The 15,902-nt window shown below is 36.3% G+C and overlaps 1 protein-coding gene across 3 annotated transcripts; it reads left to right on the forward strand.

Moving 5' to 3' along the window:
* The first annotated feature begins 2,949 nt into the window (after nucleotides 1-2,949).
* On the forward strand, nucleotides 2,950-11,214 carry NUB1 (ubiquitin-associated (UBA)/TS-N domain-containing protein). 3 transcript variants are annotated; one of them, XM_088855746.1, is made up of 11 exons: nucleotides 2,950-3,534; nucleotides 5,372-5,494; nucleotides 5,901-5,997; nucleotides 6,263-6,298; nucleotides 6,435-6,622; nucleotides 6,820-6,922; nucleotides 7,173-7,354; nucleotides 8,344-8,421; nucleotides 8,967-9,069; nucleotides 9,363-9,456; nucleotides 10,594-11,214. In XM_088855746.1, exons 1-11 carry the CDS (start codon nucleotides 3,200-3,202, stop codon nucleotides 10,641-10,643), a joined length of 1,389 nt encoding a protein of 462 aa, XP_088711872.1. In that variant the 5' UTR covers nucleotides 2,950-3,199; the 3' UTR covers nucleotides 10,644-11,214. The 3 variants fall into 3 exon arrangements, with proteins under 3 accessions (XP_088711872.1, XP_006852823.1, XP_088711873.1); XM_006852761.4 differs by having other exon boundaries at nucleotides 10,628-11,214; XM_088855747.1 differs by having other exon boundaries at nucleotides 3,251-3,534; nucleotides 6,466-6,622; nucleotides 10,628-11,214.
* The last annotated feature ends 4,688 nt before the right edge of the window (nucleotides 11,215-15,902 follow it).

Consider the following 15,902-nt stretch of genomic DNA (forward strand, 5'->3'; position numbering starts at 1 on the left):
TAAGCACACTAGCTTAATGTGACTTAAAAATATTTAAGTCAGTCAATTTTCATGAGTGGCAAATCTGCATTAACGTGAAAATCCTCATGATGGATATTTGTTATGAGAGACATATCTGCAAAAAAGTTAGAAAAACCTCATGACAAAATTTTTTCTTAAAGGTCATACTCAAAAGTGGGAGTATGCATGCGACTTATTATTACACTCGGCCGTCATGGCCAAGTAGGAGATGTTATCACGTATGACCATAAGGCCTAGCGTGACTTTTGCCTACAATTGTGGGCTGAGATGCCTACAATTGTGGAATGAATCTTATGCTTATCACATCCAACGTTCACATGAACCAACGTCTATATGAACGTTGGATGAATGTCCTAAAATCAAGAAAGACCATTTCTCAAAGACCCGTCGGAAAGATAATCGTTAAGCCCATTTTTCTCCCTATAAAATGGGAAGCCAGAGAGAGGAAGAACGCAGCAAGAAATAAAGATATGTAGAGTTTCATCTGTAAACACATAACTCATCTTCTCTCTCTCAAAAGGGCAAGAAAAATCTGAGCTCTGCAATCATCAACCTTACGACATTTTCTCTAATCTCGGGTTGGTATCATACGATTTCCACTTTCAATGCCAATCATTTTTCCTCTGGATATATCTTCCAGAGCAACCTCTTCTTCAACATCAGATGCAACAAAAGCCAATGGATCAATTGGCTCAGTCCTAGTAATCTCTGGAACTTCAATAAAAGTTCCCTTTCCTATACATGTCAAATAGTTTACCTCTAGGATAACAAAAGGTCGGCTGATAAAACACTCTTTCCATGCCCAACATCATTCATTTCTATAGGTGTGGCACCAATAGGATTTTTGAAAAGGAAGACCCAATGTATTGCATGGTCATTATTGAAGTTCACCTGCCCTTGACCAGGAGAAAACCCCAGATTTAAAACTCTTTCTCCTCTACGAACATCACTGTTCACCATCGACCCTGCCTGATGAGCTTTGAGACTGTCGGCTCAAGGGGTTTAGGGGAATACAGGAGAGAGAGAGAGAGGTTGGGTAAACATGGGGAAAGAGAGGGGGGGTGGGGAAGGTGGAGAGAGAGAGAAGGGGTTTGGGGAGAGTGATGTGGGAGAGAAGCCTGGGGAAGTAAGGATGGGGTTTAGAAAGAGTATCTTTTTCATATTAGTTTGGGTTAAAAAAATAAAATAAAAGTATGTAAATAAAACTTAAGATTTTTATGTTGAAAGATAGGTTTTGAAACTGTGGGTCTATTGAAAAATGAATCCTACAAATAAGAGGTGTGAAGATATTTTTTTATTATTTTAATATAAAAAGATCTAATTTGGTCCTATCAAATAGGGAATATTAACTTGTAAAATTCGAATTACAATAAATTCCACATTATCCTAAAATATTAGGATATTAGGGAGCTGTCAAACATACCCTATACAACAAATGATATATATCTAAGAAAATTGGACATCAAACCACACTCATATCTAAATTTAGCTTTTTGGGAAAAAAAAGAAGAGAGGTTATCTTTGTTATAAAGAGATCACAATTACTCTTAGCCATTAGATATCAAATTGGATGGCTTGGAGTATATCACAAAGTTCGAGAATTTTTTTTGAACTTTAATTTTTGTCAATGATATACTCACAGCCACCTAATTTGAAATCTGACGGACAAGAATGACTATGACCTCCTAATAGTAAAAGTAAATGTTCTCTTTGTATACTATAAGACCATTTACATAATTCCTCGCCATTAAATGTCAAATTGTATGAGTTGAGTTGTCACATGGGTTCCAAAAACTAAAAAGATTTAGAAACAAACCTATTTTGTGAGAGATTTTTCATATGATTATAATTTTGAGGGGATATTAGCACAAAAATTTATACATAGGGAAATGAATAAAATAAGATTATCTCTTTTTTTAAACACGAATAATGAGATTATCTTTCTTGGCGAATCGTTGCTTGAAATTATTTTCACATCAAATAAGGCAATCAAAGTTTTCAAAATCAAGGCCTTGATTTAAACCATCGTTTTATATATCCGATCATGGACCCAATCTATATACCAAAAATCCCGGTGTGGTTGGCAAGCCAGATCGTTATATACACAACTTGTGTATTATATACTGCGTAAACTTGTTAATTACACTGCCCCAGTTAGGAACCTAGGTTGAATGGCCATTTACGGAATTCTTTTTTTCATCTTTCTGCGCCAAAAGATATACTGCTCCCTTGGGCGCATATTGTCCATTTGTTTCCTCAAGTAAATCTTAAGTTAGGCCCATTTTTGGGTCTTAAATTTAGGTATATAACTTCTTGAGCTGTAGAATAAGTGTAATTGAGATGAAGATGTTTAAATGGATGAGTGGAAAGAAAAGAAGAGATATAATTCGAAATGAAGAGATTAAGAAAACTTAGGTGGGGCTCAAAGAGAAAACATGGTGGCCTATAAACCTATTTCAATACTAGTTAGACTGTGGAGTGGGTTAAGTAGAAGGCTAAAAAATAGAATGTAGTGAGAAAAGATAGGAGGGACTTATAGCTTCAGATATAGCATAATAACACACTAGAATGCATACAACGGATTCTAAATAGTTGAAAAAAAAGTTTTAATAATGATGATGATAATGAACCTATTGAGCAAAGTCCTCAAAAAAGGAAAAATTCCAAATCGCATATTATATATGCCTAAATAAGAAATCCAGCCAATGAACAAAAAAATCTAATTTTTGATGGGCAAGATCTAGATTTTTGTTTTTCTTTGAAAATATCCATCTATTTATTTCTAATTCGATCTCAAAAATCAAATAAATAAAAAAAATTTCCAAGATATCTCTTTACCTAAGGTAAGTTATCTACAATATGTTTCAGCGGGAGTATGTTATTCATTCCATATGAATGTCTCTACAATTTATCAGAGAAGCTGCATGATTTTAAACCGTGTCCTAGGATCAAAACCCAAGCCCTTATTTTAATGGAAAACACCAAACTTGTCCAAGAAGCCAATCTCTCTCTTTCTCAATTAAAGGAACTTTGCACAATTTGATCAAGCCCCATTAAAGACTTACTCACCGAGTAAACGATTGACACTCCTTTAACCCCCCAAATTTCACAATTATTCTCCTTTCCAATTTTGAACTCTCTCTCTCTCTCTCTCTCTCTCTCTCTCTGTGCAACTACGATGGAGACTGAAACTTCACCAAAGAAAGAAGAACAATGCAAGATAAGAATTGGGGGTGCCTGGTCTGGAGTTTTGGAAGTTAAGTTGGAGGAATGGACCCTACCCATGTTGAAGGAAGAGATTGGAAAACGATCAAATTGCTCCGCCAACCGCTTAAACCTGATATTCAGTGGTAAAGTTCTCAAAGATGCAGTGGGTGATAAAAAACTGGTCGATTTCAGTCTCAAGAACAATTCGAAGATTTTGGCTAGTAGAACCTCTCCGGATTCAGGAAATACTCTTAATGCCTTCATGGCTGAGGAGGAAGAGCGATCGCGAAGGCTCAACAGAGTCAGGTTCTTCGCAAAACTTGACTTTTGTTGTGTTTATTATATGGGTCATTCTGCTTTTCCATTGGGTTCTTTTCTTCTTTGATATTATATGTCTTTTCTTCTTTTTTATTGTATTTATGGGTCCTTCTTTTTTTATTGTTTTTTATGATCCTACATTGGGAGCTATGAATTGTTTCTGTGTTTATTACTTTCGTTGATCTTTGTTATTTCTATGGCTTGTTTTAGACTGGAAATTATGAAATTTTCCTTTAGCCTGTTGATTTTTTATTTTTGGCATATTGTGATTTACTTCTTCTTTTTTAATTCACTCTGATATGTTCTCTGGAATTTAGCAACCAAATATAGTTAATTTGGGCTCCATGGAGGATTAAATGGTTCTGATCACTTCAGTTGCAATGCCGTAGTGAGTTGAGAAGCCATGAGTGTATGACAATCATAGATAGGCATTAGAACTTATAGGGTTAAGTGACAATGCTAGTCATCTTTAGCAGACATCGAATTTATGTCACAGAATTTACTTTTCTTACTTTTCCACGCTATGAACTTTGGTGGTGATCTGCAGTGGGGGAGATAAAAATAGTGGCTTGTGGTCCTTATCTGTTTTGCTGCATGCATGTAAGGGCAAATATACCATATGGTGCATGACCTATTGTACACAAAAAGGACATCCATCGTCTGTTCCCCATGATGGATGGTGATGATTATTGCGCTGATCCTCACTGTTGGTTATTGGGAATGGACAATGGATGTCCCCAGATGTCACCATCAGTTTATCGTACACTTTCCTTACATGTACTACTGGATTTGAATTTTGAAGTACTGAATGTATTAGAATTTTGGTGAAGAAGTTGCTTCTGTAGCTTTCAAAAGCATGTCGACCCTATTAACTACTCCTTTTTTCTCTTTGAGGGATTAAAATCCTTATTTATACTTATAGTAGCTAGTCCAGTTTTAGTTTTTCTTGTACTACATATTTTTCCTATACTACCTATTGGATATCTTGACTCTTGAATCCCTTTTGGCTTTGTTATCATAATGAGGATGCATTGATGATTTCACAAACATGATAGACTTTTCGAATTATCCTTCTTGCAAATTACTGTAATGGCACTGAGATCTTTAGGAACATACTGGAAAGAATTTTTTCGTTGACAATGATTTGTTGGTGTGGTATAAATTTTTTGGATGGCAAATTGAGTTCAATTTGGATGGGTGAATGAACTAGGATTTCTCTGAAAAGAGGAAATTTAAAAAAATACGTGAAAAGCTTGTTAGACCGCTAAATAATGAAATTCATGGGCTTTTCTGGATATGATGTTTCTTCTTCATTTAAGGGTGGTAAATGTTTATGCGTAAATTATAGAAGTACATGCATGACCAAATAGAATCCGTTTTAGCTTTATATTTATTAACTCAGTGATGGACTCAATTGCTTTGCAAATGGTGCACAAATTTTTCTATAATCGATAGATTTGAGTGACCAATTGGTGGTGCTCAAGATATTGTAAGAAACGAAGGGAACGGAACCAAAGCCATGGATGATACTCTAAGATATTGTAAGAAATGAAGGGAACGGAACTAAAGGTTCTACTCTAAAAGAAAGTGGCACTAAACTAAAATCTTCACGTCTAACTACAAAACAAGACTGATCCCGGCTATATTCAAAACAATTATGATGTAAATACATTGAGCAAGCTCTGTGGTCTCGCAGTTGACTACTAGTATTACATTTTTTTCTGTTTTGGGTTACTTTTGAAGGGGATTTTGTTTGTACATTCCTATTTTATAGAGCATATAAGCATATTGTATTGGAGTTCTCTGACCCCCATTAGAATGACAGGGATGCGGCAGTTGCAATGGCCAGCAGGCATTCAAGTGGTTCTTTACCATTGGAAGACTTCAATATTGAGCTCGAGGATCAGAGTGGGCAGCGAATAAATCTGGGGTCTGAGACTGACCAAAGGTGTATGCTCTATCCTTTATTTGCTCCAGTATTATGTCTGTGAAGTAGATGTGGGAAATTTCAGTTCTGTTTAAACAGGGATTCAGAGCTGACCCTTGCTGTCCAAAATAGGAATCCTTACTAGGTCAATTTGTCGGCTATTCTTCCCTGAAATAAATTCAGAGTGAAACCTAAGGTTCACTAAGAGTTTGGCAAGAAATGCCTTTTAAAAAATTTATTTGAAAATGGTGCTTTTGTTGAATTTGGGGTTGAGATGTCCACCAAAATTTTTTAGTTGTTTCTTCTTGTTATAAGTTTGATCTAAAATTTCATTTTCAACAACGATTTCAACTGAAATTTGGTCTGATTTCTGTTGTAAGCATTTTGATATTCAAGCTTTTAGATGTTGATTCCATCAAAATTTCAGGGCTGTGATGACGGGTTTGATGCTTCATAGCAACGCTAAAACATTAATCCAGAAAGGCCAATACAAGGATGCATTGGATATACTCATGATGGGAGAGGCATGTTTTTCTCACTATTGTTCTTACAATCATCTTTGTGTAGGTCTTGTGAACCACATAGTTTATTTTGCCCAGAACTATTTACAAAACAATTGAAAGCATCCAAGGCAGGTTATTCATATTTATTTCCTGCCCATTTTTTTTTCTATGAGCAACCTCATGATCATTTCTCGGTAAAATATGAGTTAGGAATGTGCCAATCATTTTTGTGGCTTCAGCTATTGATTATAAAGTAATGACAATTGTCCTTTTTTTTGGTTTCCAGGAGGCGTTTTCCCTTTGTGACCCCAAGCTTATAGAGGTTCGCTCTTAAGAATATGTTGTATAGTCATTAGTTTGTGCTATTCTGGTAATTGTAGGGGTAACAACTTACACAAAGAATAATAATTGTTGTGCATTTCTCTTCATATGTGTTCATCAATGTTTTGCATCTCCAGATGATTGACAATGTACCAATACTTCAAATAGATATGGTGTGGTGCTATTTCATGCTCCGAGACATTTCATGGCTTTCTATGGCTGGTCTCCGTCTTGAGAAAGCACGTGAAGGGCTTGAACGATCTCATGGCAAGAACTCTAATCGAGTTAGGCTTATCCAAGCAGGTCTCAGACCAGAGCTTCCCATGTAAGGTTTATGCTTACTGTTAACACAAACACACTCTCTTTCTCCCCCTCCCCCAAGCCACGGGTCTATGCTACAATACAAGCCTCTGGGCCAAGACACAAAGCTAGAGGGATTTTTTTGCTTGGGATTTTGCACATCTTTGATACACACTGTTTTGTGTGTTGTTTGAAGCTTATTTTGTGGAAACTCTTCAACAGATACTTGCGGTTGGACCTCTTAGAAGGAGTAGTTGCCTATCATAGTGGTCGTTTCGAGCAAGCAACCAAAGCATTGACTTCAGCACAAGCTAGTTATCAACTGGTTAGCTTTGTCACAGTTTCTTCTTTTGTCGGAAGTTCCAGAAGTAGTATATGTAACGTACAAAAGTGATGTTTCATATGAACCATAAAAACAACGAAATAAAATTCGTACGATCCAAGAGAGCCATGGATATATATATATATATATATATATATATATATATATATATATTAAGTATATATATATTTATTAATTCCCATCATCAATTTAGCCTAAAGGGTTCTTTTCTCGTGTCCTGCCCTTATCTCAGCTTCAAGTGCCGGATGAAGCATTATCGCTCCTGATGAGCATGGGCTACAAGGAAAATGCAGCTAGAAGAGCAATGAGAATGAGCGGTCAAAATGTTCAACAGGCGATTGATTTTCTTATAGAGGAAAGTGAAAGGAAACAACACCAAAAAGAAGAGAATATGATACGAAAGAAAGAACTCACGTGAGTTCACGCTTAGTTTTTGCTAAACACATTTAACCTTTGATTAAGCAAATGTATATGAAATATCTCACTGCACAGATATAGACCCTCTGGAAAACACTTACCTTTCTTTTGTGTGTGTGTTTCGTTTTTTTTTTAGGGTTGGGCAGGGCCGGGGGGGGAGGGATTTGATTTCACGCCATTGTTTCATTGTCATATAATGAAACTGATCTTTTAGAAAACCATGTTCATGAAATTTGTATGACCCAAAATTTTGCACATGCACTCTCTTCATCCTAAATATATCCCAAAAAGAAAAAGTGAATTTTTACCCGAGAAAAGGGTAAAATGAGTACCCCTCTCCAACAATGGATTCAGATCGTCCATTTGGTGGACATCAAGATCTAGGCCTTTGAGAACTCCATATCAGTCTTTTCTTTTTTAAAATTTTCCATGATGATAATGCCATCTATGAAATTTGGGATAGAAATATTATTTTTAAGGCTTAGATCTAATTATCCCATCAAATAGACGGCCTATGTTCGTTAAATTAAAGGAAACACTTTCTAAGGTGCGTTTTTGAAAGTTCTCTTTTGGAGATTATTCATCCAATGAAAAGAGTGTATGTTTAAAAAGTTGGGTCAAACAAATAACCCTAATATGATTTTTGGAGGTATGGTTCATTATATTAACACTTTCTAAGGTGAGTTTTTGAAAGTTCTCTTTTCGAGATTATGCATCCAAATGAAAAGAGTACACGTTTAAAAAGTTGGGTCAAACAAATAGCCCTACTATGATTTTTGAAGGTATGTTTCATTATATTACTATAGAACTGTTGTATGAAAACACTCCAGAGAGAGAGAGGGTTAAATGTTTTGGTTATTTCTTCTGAAGATTTGGTAGGTGGAAAATGCAAGGCTCTTTAAGACTTTTAAACAGTGCTGGATAGGACTTCCATATGCTAGAATTTCATGCCAGCTTATATACTTAAAGATGTAAAAATGTTGCAGGGAGCAGAGGAACTATGGAATGACACCATTAAAGAAAGTGGTGAACCTCTCAAGATTGGATTCATTGGTTTCCATTGGGTAAGCTTCATTTTTAAGAAACAGTACCTGCTTTGGTAGGTCTGCATTAGGATCCGAACCTGGGACATTCAGGCTCATGTTTCAGATGGAGTCGTGTGAACACTCCTGCAATTTGATATTATTCGTCATCTGCTGTACTTATTTTCAAGAAATTATTCCAGATACTCTTTAGAACTTCATTGCAGGTGATGACATTGATTATATAAATGAAATCATTGTTACAGCATGCAATACTTGGATTTCTAATTTCATAAAAATATTTTTTTTGTAATACAAAGAGAAAAGATGAACATTTATTTTTATAATCTGGCATTTCACTCAATATAAATTTTGGTTCCCTTGGAGAAAGAGAACTTCGTTTAGCTTGTACTGACTAAAAATAAGTGGATGTTAAAGAAGAAATTTAAGGGATATGTGGGCATTGCCTTACCATTTTTGTCTTCGAGGAATAGGACCAGTTAAAAGGCATTGTTATCTGATAAAACATATGTTCCATTATAAATGTAACTTCCTTGTTAATTGGAGTGAAAAATTCCCTCATGCAGTTTCGAAAGGGTCCTTGCTGCTGAAGCTCTGCGGAGGAATGAAAATGACACGCAAAAGGCCTTGGATGACTTAACGAACCCTGAAACAAATTCCATAATACAGGTCTGTGGATTTTTAGCTCTGCAGTTTCTCTTGGTTTCCTGTTTATTCACTATGGTCATTTCCACTTATGTTTTTTTTAATAAAATGGGTAAGTATCCATGTTGGTACTTAAAAGTAAATGGAATATCAGTATGTCACTAGAAAAATGATGCTCTAGCTATGTTTCTGATTGTATCATAGATTATCAGATGTAAATAATGATTATCAGATATAAATAAAAATGAACTATCATATCTTTTGCTCATTTTGGTGTTTGAGAAGGCGTATTGGACCAATTATATTTTTGCTTGCAGCTTTACATTGAGTCGAGAAAGCGCAAGAGGGCGACGCAAGCAATGGAAACCAATATCAATGGGCTCGTGTCCATGGGATTCGACAGATCAAGAGGTGATTGCCTCATACTCATATCTTCCTTTTATTTACTGTTATAGGAAATAAACCATAACACAAGGGGGTATGGTGTACAGTACTCCATAGGGGCTTCTGCTGTCCATTCCTGACGATGAACAGAGGATATTAACTGCATTGTGGCCCACAGAGACATTCACGTGGGCGCAGTTTATGTCCACTGTCTGATATCAGTAATGGACAGTTGATTCTCCTTTGAAGTACTACATACCATATTCAGATGGAATATGATGTACTTTCCCATTGTTTGAATCACTATTAACCTTAAGCCTAGAGTTGACTATTATACCCACTTGAGGTGTCCACAACCTTCATTTCTCAAATATTATGGATATCTGGTCCTGTTCCTGGCATGGTTAGCTGTAGTTTTTGTCATTTTACAAGGATGAATTCACTTGTTTTGAATATAACTCATCCATATAAACTTGTATTGTTTTCCACTAGGCAATTCAATCAAACACTGAAACCACTCGAAAATCAAGAGAATTTGAATGGGTTCACAATTTCACATCTTTCAGCTAGAACTTGAATTGACACAATTGAAGATTATAGAAATTTTGTGTAGGTCTGGATGGGTTATATTCATAATTTACTGAGCAATTGCTTCCCTTTTAAGCTGGAGATTAGAAAAAATTCTATAGGTTAAGATGCCTTGCTCTAAACCACTCAGATATGGCTTTAAAACCCTCCCAACCTTTTTCTTTCTGATTTCTTGAATGCTCATTAGTGCAGTTGCTGCACATATGTATTCTCATTTTAAGAAATTGCAAGTTGGCCTTTTAATTTTCTCGTGTAAGCAAATATGGTTCTAAGCGATATAGGTTAATCTGGCATGCACGTTGTAGGAAGGTTTCCCTCTTTTATATGATTAGACTTTTTACAATAAGTTGCCAATGGTAATCCTCCAATTATGATGATACGTTCATTGGACTTGCACCTGATTAGCTAGTTCTTTCCTACACTTCCATTTGCCTTTAAAGTGATTTTCATTGATGAAGTGAGATACAATTGAGAGTGCCTTAAACTTTCTCCATAGTAGCTGATTTTCACTTCTGCACTTCTATTTTGATTTCCAAGTAAATCTCAGTTGCAAAATTGACACGCAATTTGAAATAGTGATCAAAGTCTTGGCTCTTCTTCTGGAAATCAGTTACGGAAGCCCTTAATCAAGCATCCACAAAGGAAGAGGCACTGAGCATTTTGCTGTCCGAGTCACCTGTGGGCTCCAATCTCACCGAAAGTCCCAGTGTCCTCTATACAAATGAGGCCACCACATCAATGTCAGAGCCCACTTCATCGACAAATGAGGCAGCTCAAATTATCCGAGATAATGAGATGGAAGAGGAGCTTGTGCAAGAGCTCACTTCTGATCCCTTTGCTGATTATGACATTGATGTCACCAAGGAAGGAGAAGCCGTTGCTGAATACGTAGCATTGCTAAATTCTACACAAGGAGCATCTGTTACCACCAAGTAGGGAATATGAAAATATCCTCTTCTGTACAGTTCTTTTGACCTTGCAGGGGTCGAATCCCAAGGAGATTACTATAGATTTAAGTAGCAAGAAGAAATAATTGATTGAATAGTGGAAGGTTTCTTTGCTCATTTTCTTTTTTTGGAGGGAGGATATTATGGGTTTAATAACTTTAATTAAGTTGTCTAAAGCTTTGGTTCAACTTTCATCGCTTGTGAATATGAGTATTTATGCAATTCATACTATACTGGGCATTGTGTCTCACCAAGTTTTGCTTTTACCCATTGGCATCCTCATTCTCTCTTGATTTTAGTATTTGTCTAGGCCTCACCAATTCCGAAGAGGAAGCTTCCTCTTCTTGCTTTGATTGGCTAGAGCTATCAGAAGAAGAGGAAGAGATGCAGTCTACTCAATGTTCACAGTAGCTTTTACAATTACGCAATATGAAAACTCCGCCCTTGCATTGTTCTTTCGACACTGCAGCATTCAAACCTTTCGGGGATAACCACTATTGGTTAGCATAATGAAGGGAGTAATGTTGTGGATTACTCATGCAAAGCACTATGAACAAAGTAGCATTGAGAAAATGTCGTTAATTGAGTTTAGATGATCTCTTTTTCTGAAGAATTTCAGTGATGCAAGTGCACTCGAGTCACTTGGAACTGGCTCTTGGCCGGTTCTGTACAGAAAACCCAATAATTTAGATGAACTTTTGGACCGTCCATCTTAAATCTTGTCTCATAAAAAAAAATCAGTAACTTAATTAACTTCTATTGATTTTCAAATGATATGATATATTCTCTTGTACTATTTACCAATTTCCTTTCACTCATCAAAATATTACCCGCTTGCCCCTCTCTCTGGTGCTTTGATCTCCTTTCCTGAATCCTCCCTCTTTTCTCTCTTCTCTCTCTCTCTCCCCTATCTCCCCTGCTTTGATCCCCTTCCTCCCTTCTCTCTCTCTAGGTTTATCAAGGCAAGTGAAAATCAACGGTGGGGCAATTAGTATTTGCATATTCTAAGTAATATGTTTTTTTTTTTTTGGTTACATACTAAACAATATTTTTTCCTTTTTTTAAAAAAAATTAACTACAACTGCATTTTCAAAAATACTAATTAATTGGAAATTGCATCCATGAGAAAGCTTACATTGAATCGGGTGACACATGACGGCACCCTGCTCTTTTGTAGATTTTGGATACGAAACATATTATAATAAGAGGAAATCCATTTCCATCTTAGATCCATGAATTTGCGGCTCCAAAAATAGTGCTGATGACATATAAAAAACGTGTTCAATAAAATGTCTCAAATAAACTATTTTTGGATTTTAATTTATTTTTCAAATTCATGAAACTTGAGGCCAAATGTTTCTTTATTGAAAGTTTTAGTCCCACATGCCAGGACAAGCTTCCTTTTTATGGAGCTTACTTGGAGCTTTAGAGCCTCAATGTACAAAGACCTACAATTAATCATTTTCATTGTGGTTAATTGCATTTTGTCGACATATGATTGCTACTTCTCAGCTGTATCAAAATCGATTAATTTTTTGCCTTGGCTATCTAAGTTCCATCTATGTGCCCCATTTTGAAACAAGTTTCATAACCAAGAGTAGCTCACATCCTGTGAGCTTTTTTGTTTTTGAAAAATGTCACAAAATATATTAGGAGTAAAACATTACAACACTGATGAAAAATGAGATTACAAGGAATCACCTATAAGCATCAATTTCATATGAGACCATGCATTTGAGTGAATAGGTGAGGAGCATTGCATGGGGGAGTTTTTCTATCAAGATTCCATCCATAATTGCTTCTGGCCAACATCTTCCAAGGTCCCTTTTTGTTGCGATGACAGACAAAGACTTTTGCAGGAAATGAAGGTCATCTCTTGGAATATCAAAGGATTTGAAGAGCAAAGAAAAAACGGGTGTTACGATGGCTTGTTAGAGATGTTAAGCCGCACATTTTACTCCTTCAAGAAGCAAAGTTGGTGCTCCCTGGTTTCTCGTGTATTAGATCCTTCTGGGGTCTCGTTCTTTTGATTTTTTTGTTTTGTGTCATTGTTGGAACTTCTGATGGTTTGCTTGTGGTCTGAGATGCTTTTGTTATTTCTGGGTCGGTTTTTTACATCTCTTTTAGAATGTTGCCGATTGTGTTTTGTTGCCCTGAGCCAAACTCTTTAGGGCTTTGTCTAATGTTTATGGCCCAAACTACACAAATGAAAAGGTTTCTTTTATGATGCATCTGATATGATTTGTATCATAGGGACCAGGCCCATTACCTTGCCATGGGTTCGAGATTTTAATTCGATTAGGTGGCCAAAAGAATCTATTAAGGGATTGTCTACAAAAAGACTAATATCTTTTGTACATGGGAGGTCACAATCAATTCCGCTCATTAGATGTCAAATTAGATGGCTTGGGGTGAGTTTCTAAGTCAGATAAATATTTGTTTTGAAACTTTGTTTCTATTTAATGACACGCTTACGACCACCCATTTTGAAATTTAAAGAACAAGAACGATTGTGACCTTCATGTACAAAAAGTAAATGGTCTCTTTCTAGACAATCCCATCTATTAATGCTAATTGCGTAACCCCAAGAACAAATATTTTCAATAATTTCATAAATTTCAATGATCTAATAGGACTTCAATATAATCGTCATGACTTATACCTGGTCCAACAATTCGGTGGAGACACTTCAACTATCAAAATTTGACAGATTTCTGGCAAATTCTTTATGGAAGGAACATTACCCAAAGGCAATGGTTAAAGCACTGCTACAGTGAACATCAGATCATGTACCCTGTTGATGATTTTGGAAGGGGATAACTATGGCCCAACCCCTTTCAATTTGATTTAATGTTAATGGGGGGGAAAACCTTGAGAGAAGAGGTCTTGTCTATATGGAAGAACACAAAAGTCTCAAGATGGAGAGGATATGTGATTGCACAGAAGTTAAAAATTTTGAAAAATAGGCTAAAATTATTGGGTAAAGAGAAATTTGGATATTTACCATAGAAAATTTATGGGGTCTTTAGGGAGATTGATCGATTGAAAGGCATTAAACAAATTAATGGGAGTTTGTCCTGCAAGCAAAAGCAATCGAGAGATCAACTTAAGCACGAGCTAGAAGATTTCTGGGAGCAAGGGGAAATTTTTTTGGTGTTAGATATCTTGGAAAAATGGATTGAGGGAGATAACAACAATCAGTATTTCCATGCTATTGCCAACTCCAGGTGGAGATCGAATGACATCAGTGCCATCACTACACTAGGAGTAGAAGATGAGAATTGGCCTAAGAATGAATAGGCATTAATAGAACATTTTCATAAAGCTCTCTTATGATGCCTTTTAACATTGATTTAGGCGTTTATTAGAAAATTAGATGACAAATGTAGAAAGAGAATTCACCTCCAGAGGCTATTTTTTGAGTTGCCATGAGACATGGCTCTAGGTTCAGACGGTTTTCCATTGGTTTTTTTTTGCAATAATTTTCAGATGGGGTGAAAGAAGATATGTTGGTGTTCTTCCAAGAATTTCATCACATTGCGACTGTCAATAAGGCTTTCAACTTCACTTTATTACTCCTGTTCCTAAAATGAAGAATATTGAAATTATTCATGACATTAGACCTAACTCTTGTTCCTAAAATGAAGAATATTGAAATTATTCAAGACATTAGACCTATCAGCCTCCAAATTTAAGGTTTTAGCCAAAGTTCTGACTCGTAAATTAGAAAAATATCATAGTTGATATCATTCATGGACCACATAATGCTTTTATCGAAAGGAGACAGATTATGGATGATATTTTTAGAGCTTAGCAAACAATACAACATACAGGAAGGGTAGGCAAGAGAGAAGACTTACCTAAGAAAAGAGATGACTTACATAAAGCGTCTCTCAGCTCATTTTTTTATTATAATTAAAGGGTAATCTTGTGGTTATTTTAAAGCTCATTTAACCTTAGGCTAAAATGTTAAATGGTTCATAGGTTAGGTGTCTATTGATAATTTTCCCGTAAATTTTTTTTCATAAAGTTAATTGCTAGGTTGAAGAGATTCCATCTTCAAAATTTAGAGGCCTACTAAAATTAGGATTTACTTATAAAATAGAGAAAATGCTCCCACTGGAGTATAGAACTCTTGACCTCAATAAAAGACACTAATATAAAAGGATAAAGCCATTGTAAATAACGTATAATCAATGTCTTAAGTACCGGGTTGCCAACACGCCAGGCTGGGGCCCGAAATTTTATAGCTGGGGCCCAAAATTTTATAGGCCTATACTCTATTCTAACTAAGCTTGGCCCCGCCCATAAAATTTTTTAACTAGGCTTGGTCGGGCCAGGATTGGACAGAAGCCCAGGCTTGGAAAATTACGATTGGGCAGGCCCATACTATAATCTGCTTTTCTAAGGGTTGGGGTTCGAAGTGTTCGTACAAAGTGTTCGTACTAACCATTCCTCTCAACAGGCATTGGAGGAATTTTAAAGCGAAGGAACTGTTTCATCTGCATCTTGACCCGACCAAAACGAGGCCAGCCCTGAAGCCCAAGGAGCAGCCTGGCCCAGTGAACAGCCAAACACTTGAAAAGGGTTGTTAATGGGCTGGGTCCGGGCTGGGCTAGTAGCCAGTCGTAGTACTGGCCTTGGTTATATACTTTCCAAGCTATGTTGGGCCCAACCCTGGCCCGAGCCAGAAACCTGGCTGCCCAGCCCAAAAAGTTTTCTAAAATAAACAGAAATACAATTTTTTCCAAGAAATAGATATAATGGCCATCGTGACAATCATAACAACCCTTCTGCACAATTGCACTGTTATATTGCCCAAAAGGGTAGGGGGCGTTACCATCATAACAGCAAACGGAACAAAACCATGATTGAAACCCATGGTGTAAACCGCTGAGTAAATGCAACACAAAGAGAAATTACCCAAGAAAAAAAGAC

The sequence above is a fragment of the Amborella trichopoda genome, chromosome 13, assembly GCF_054954075.1.
Source record: "Amborella trichopoda isolate Santa Cruz 75 chromosome 13, AtrichopodaSantaCruz75HAP2 v2.0, whole genome shotgun sequence".
Lineage (NCBI taxonomy): Eukaryota > Viridiplantae > Streptophyta > Magnoliopsida > Amborellales > Amborellaceae > Amborella > Amborella trichopoda.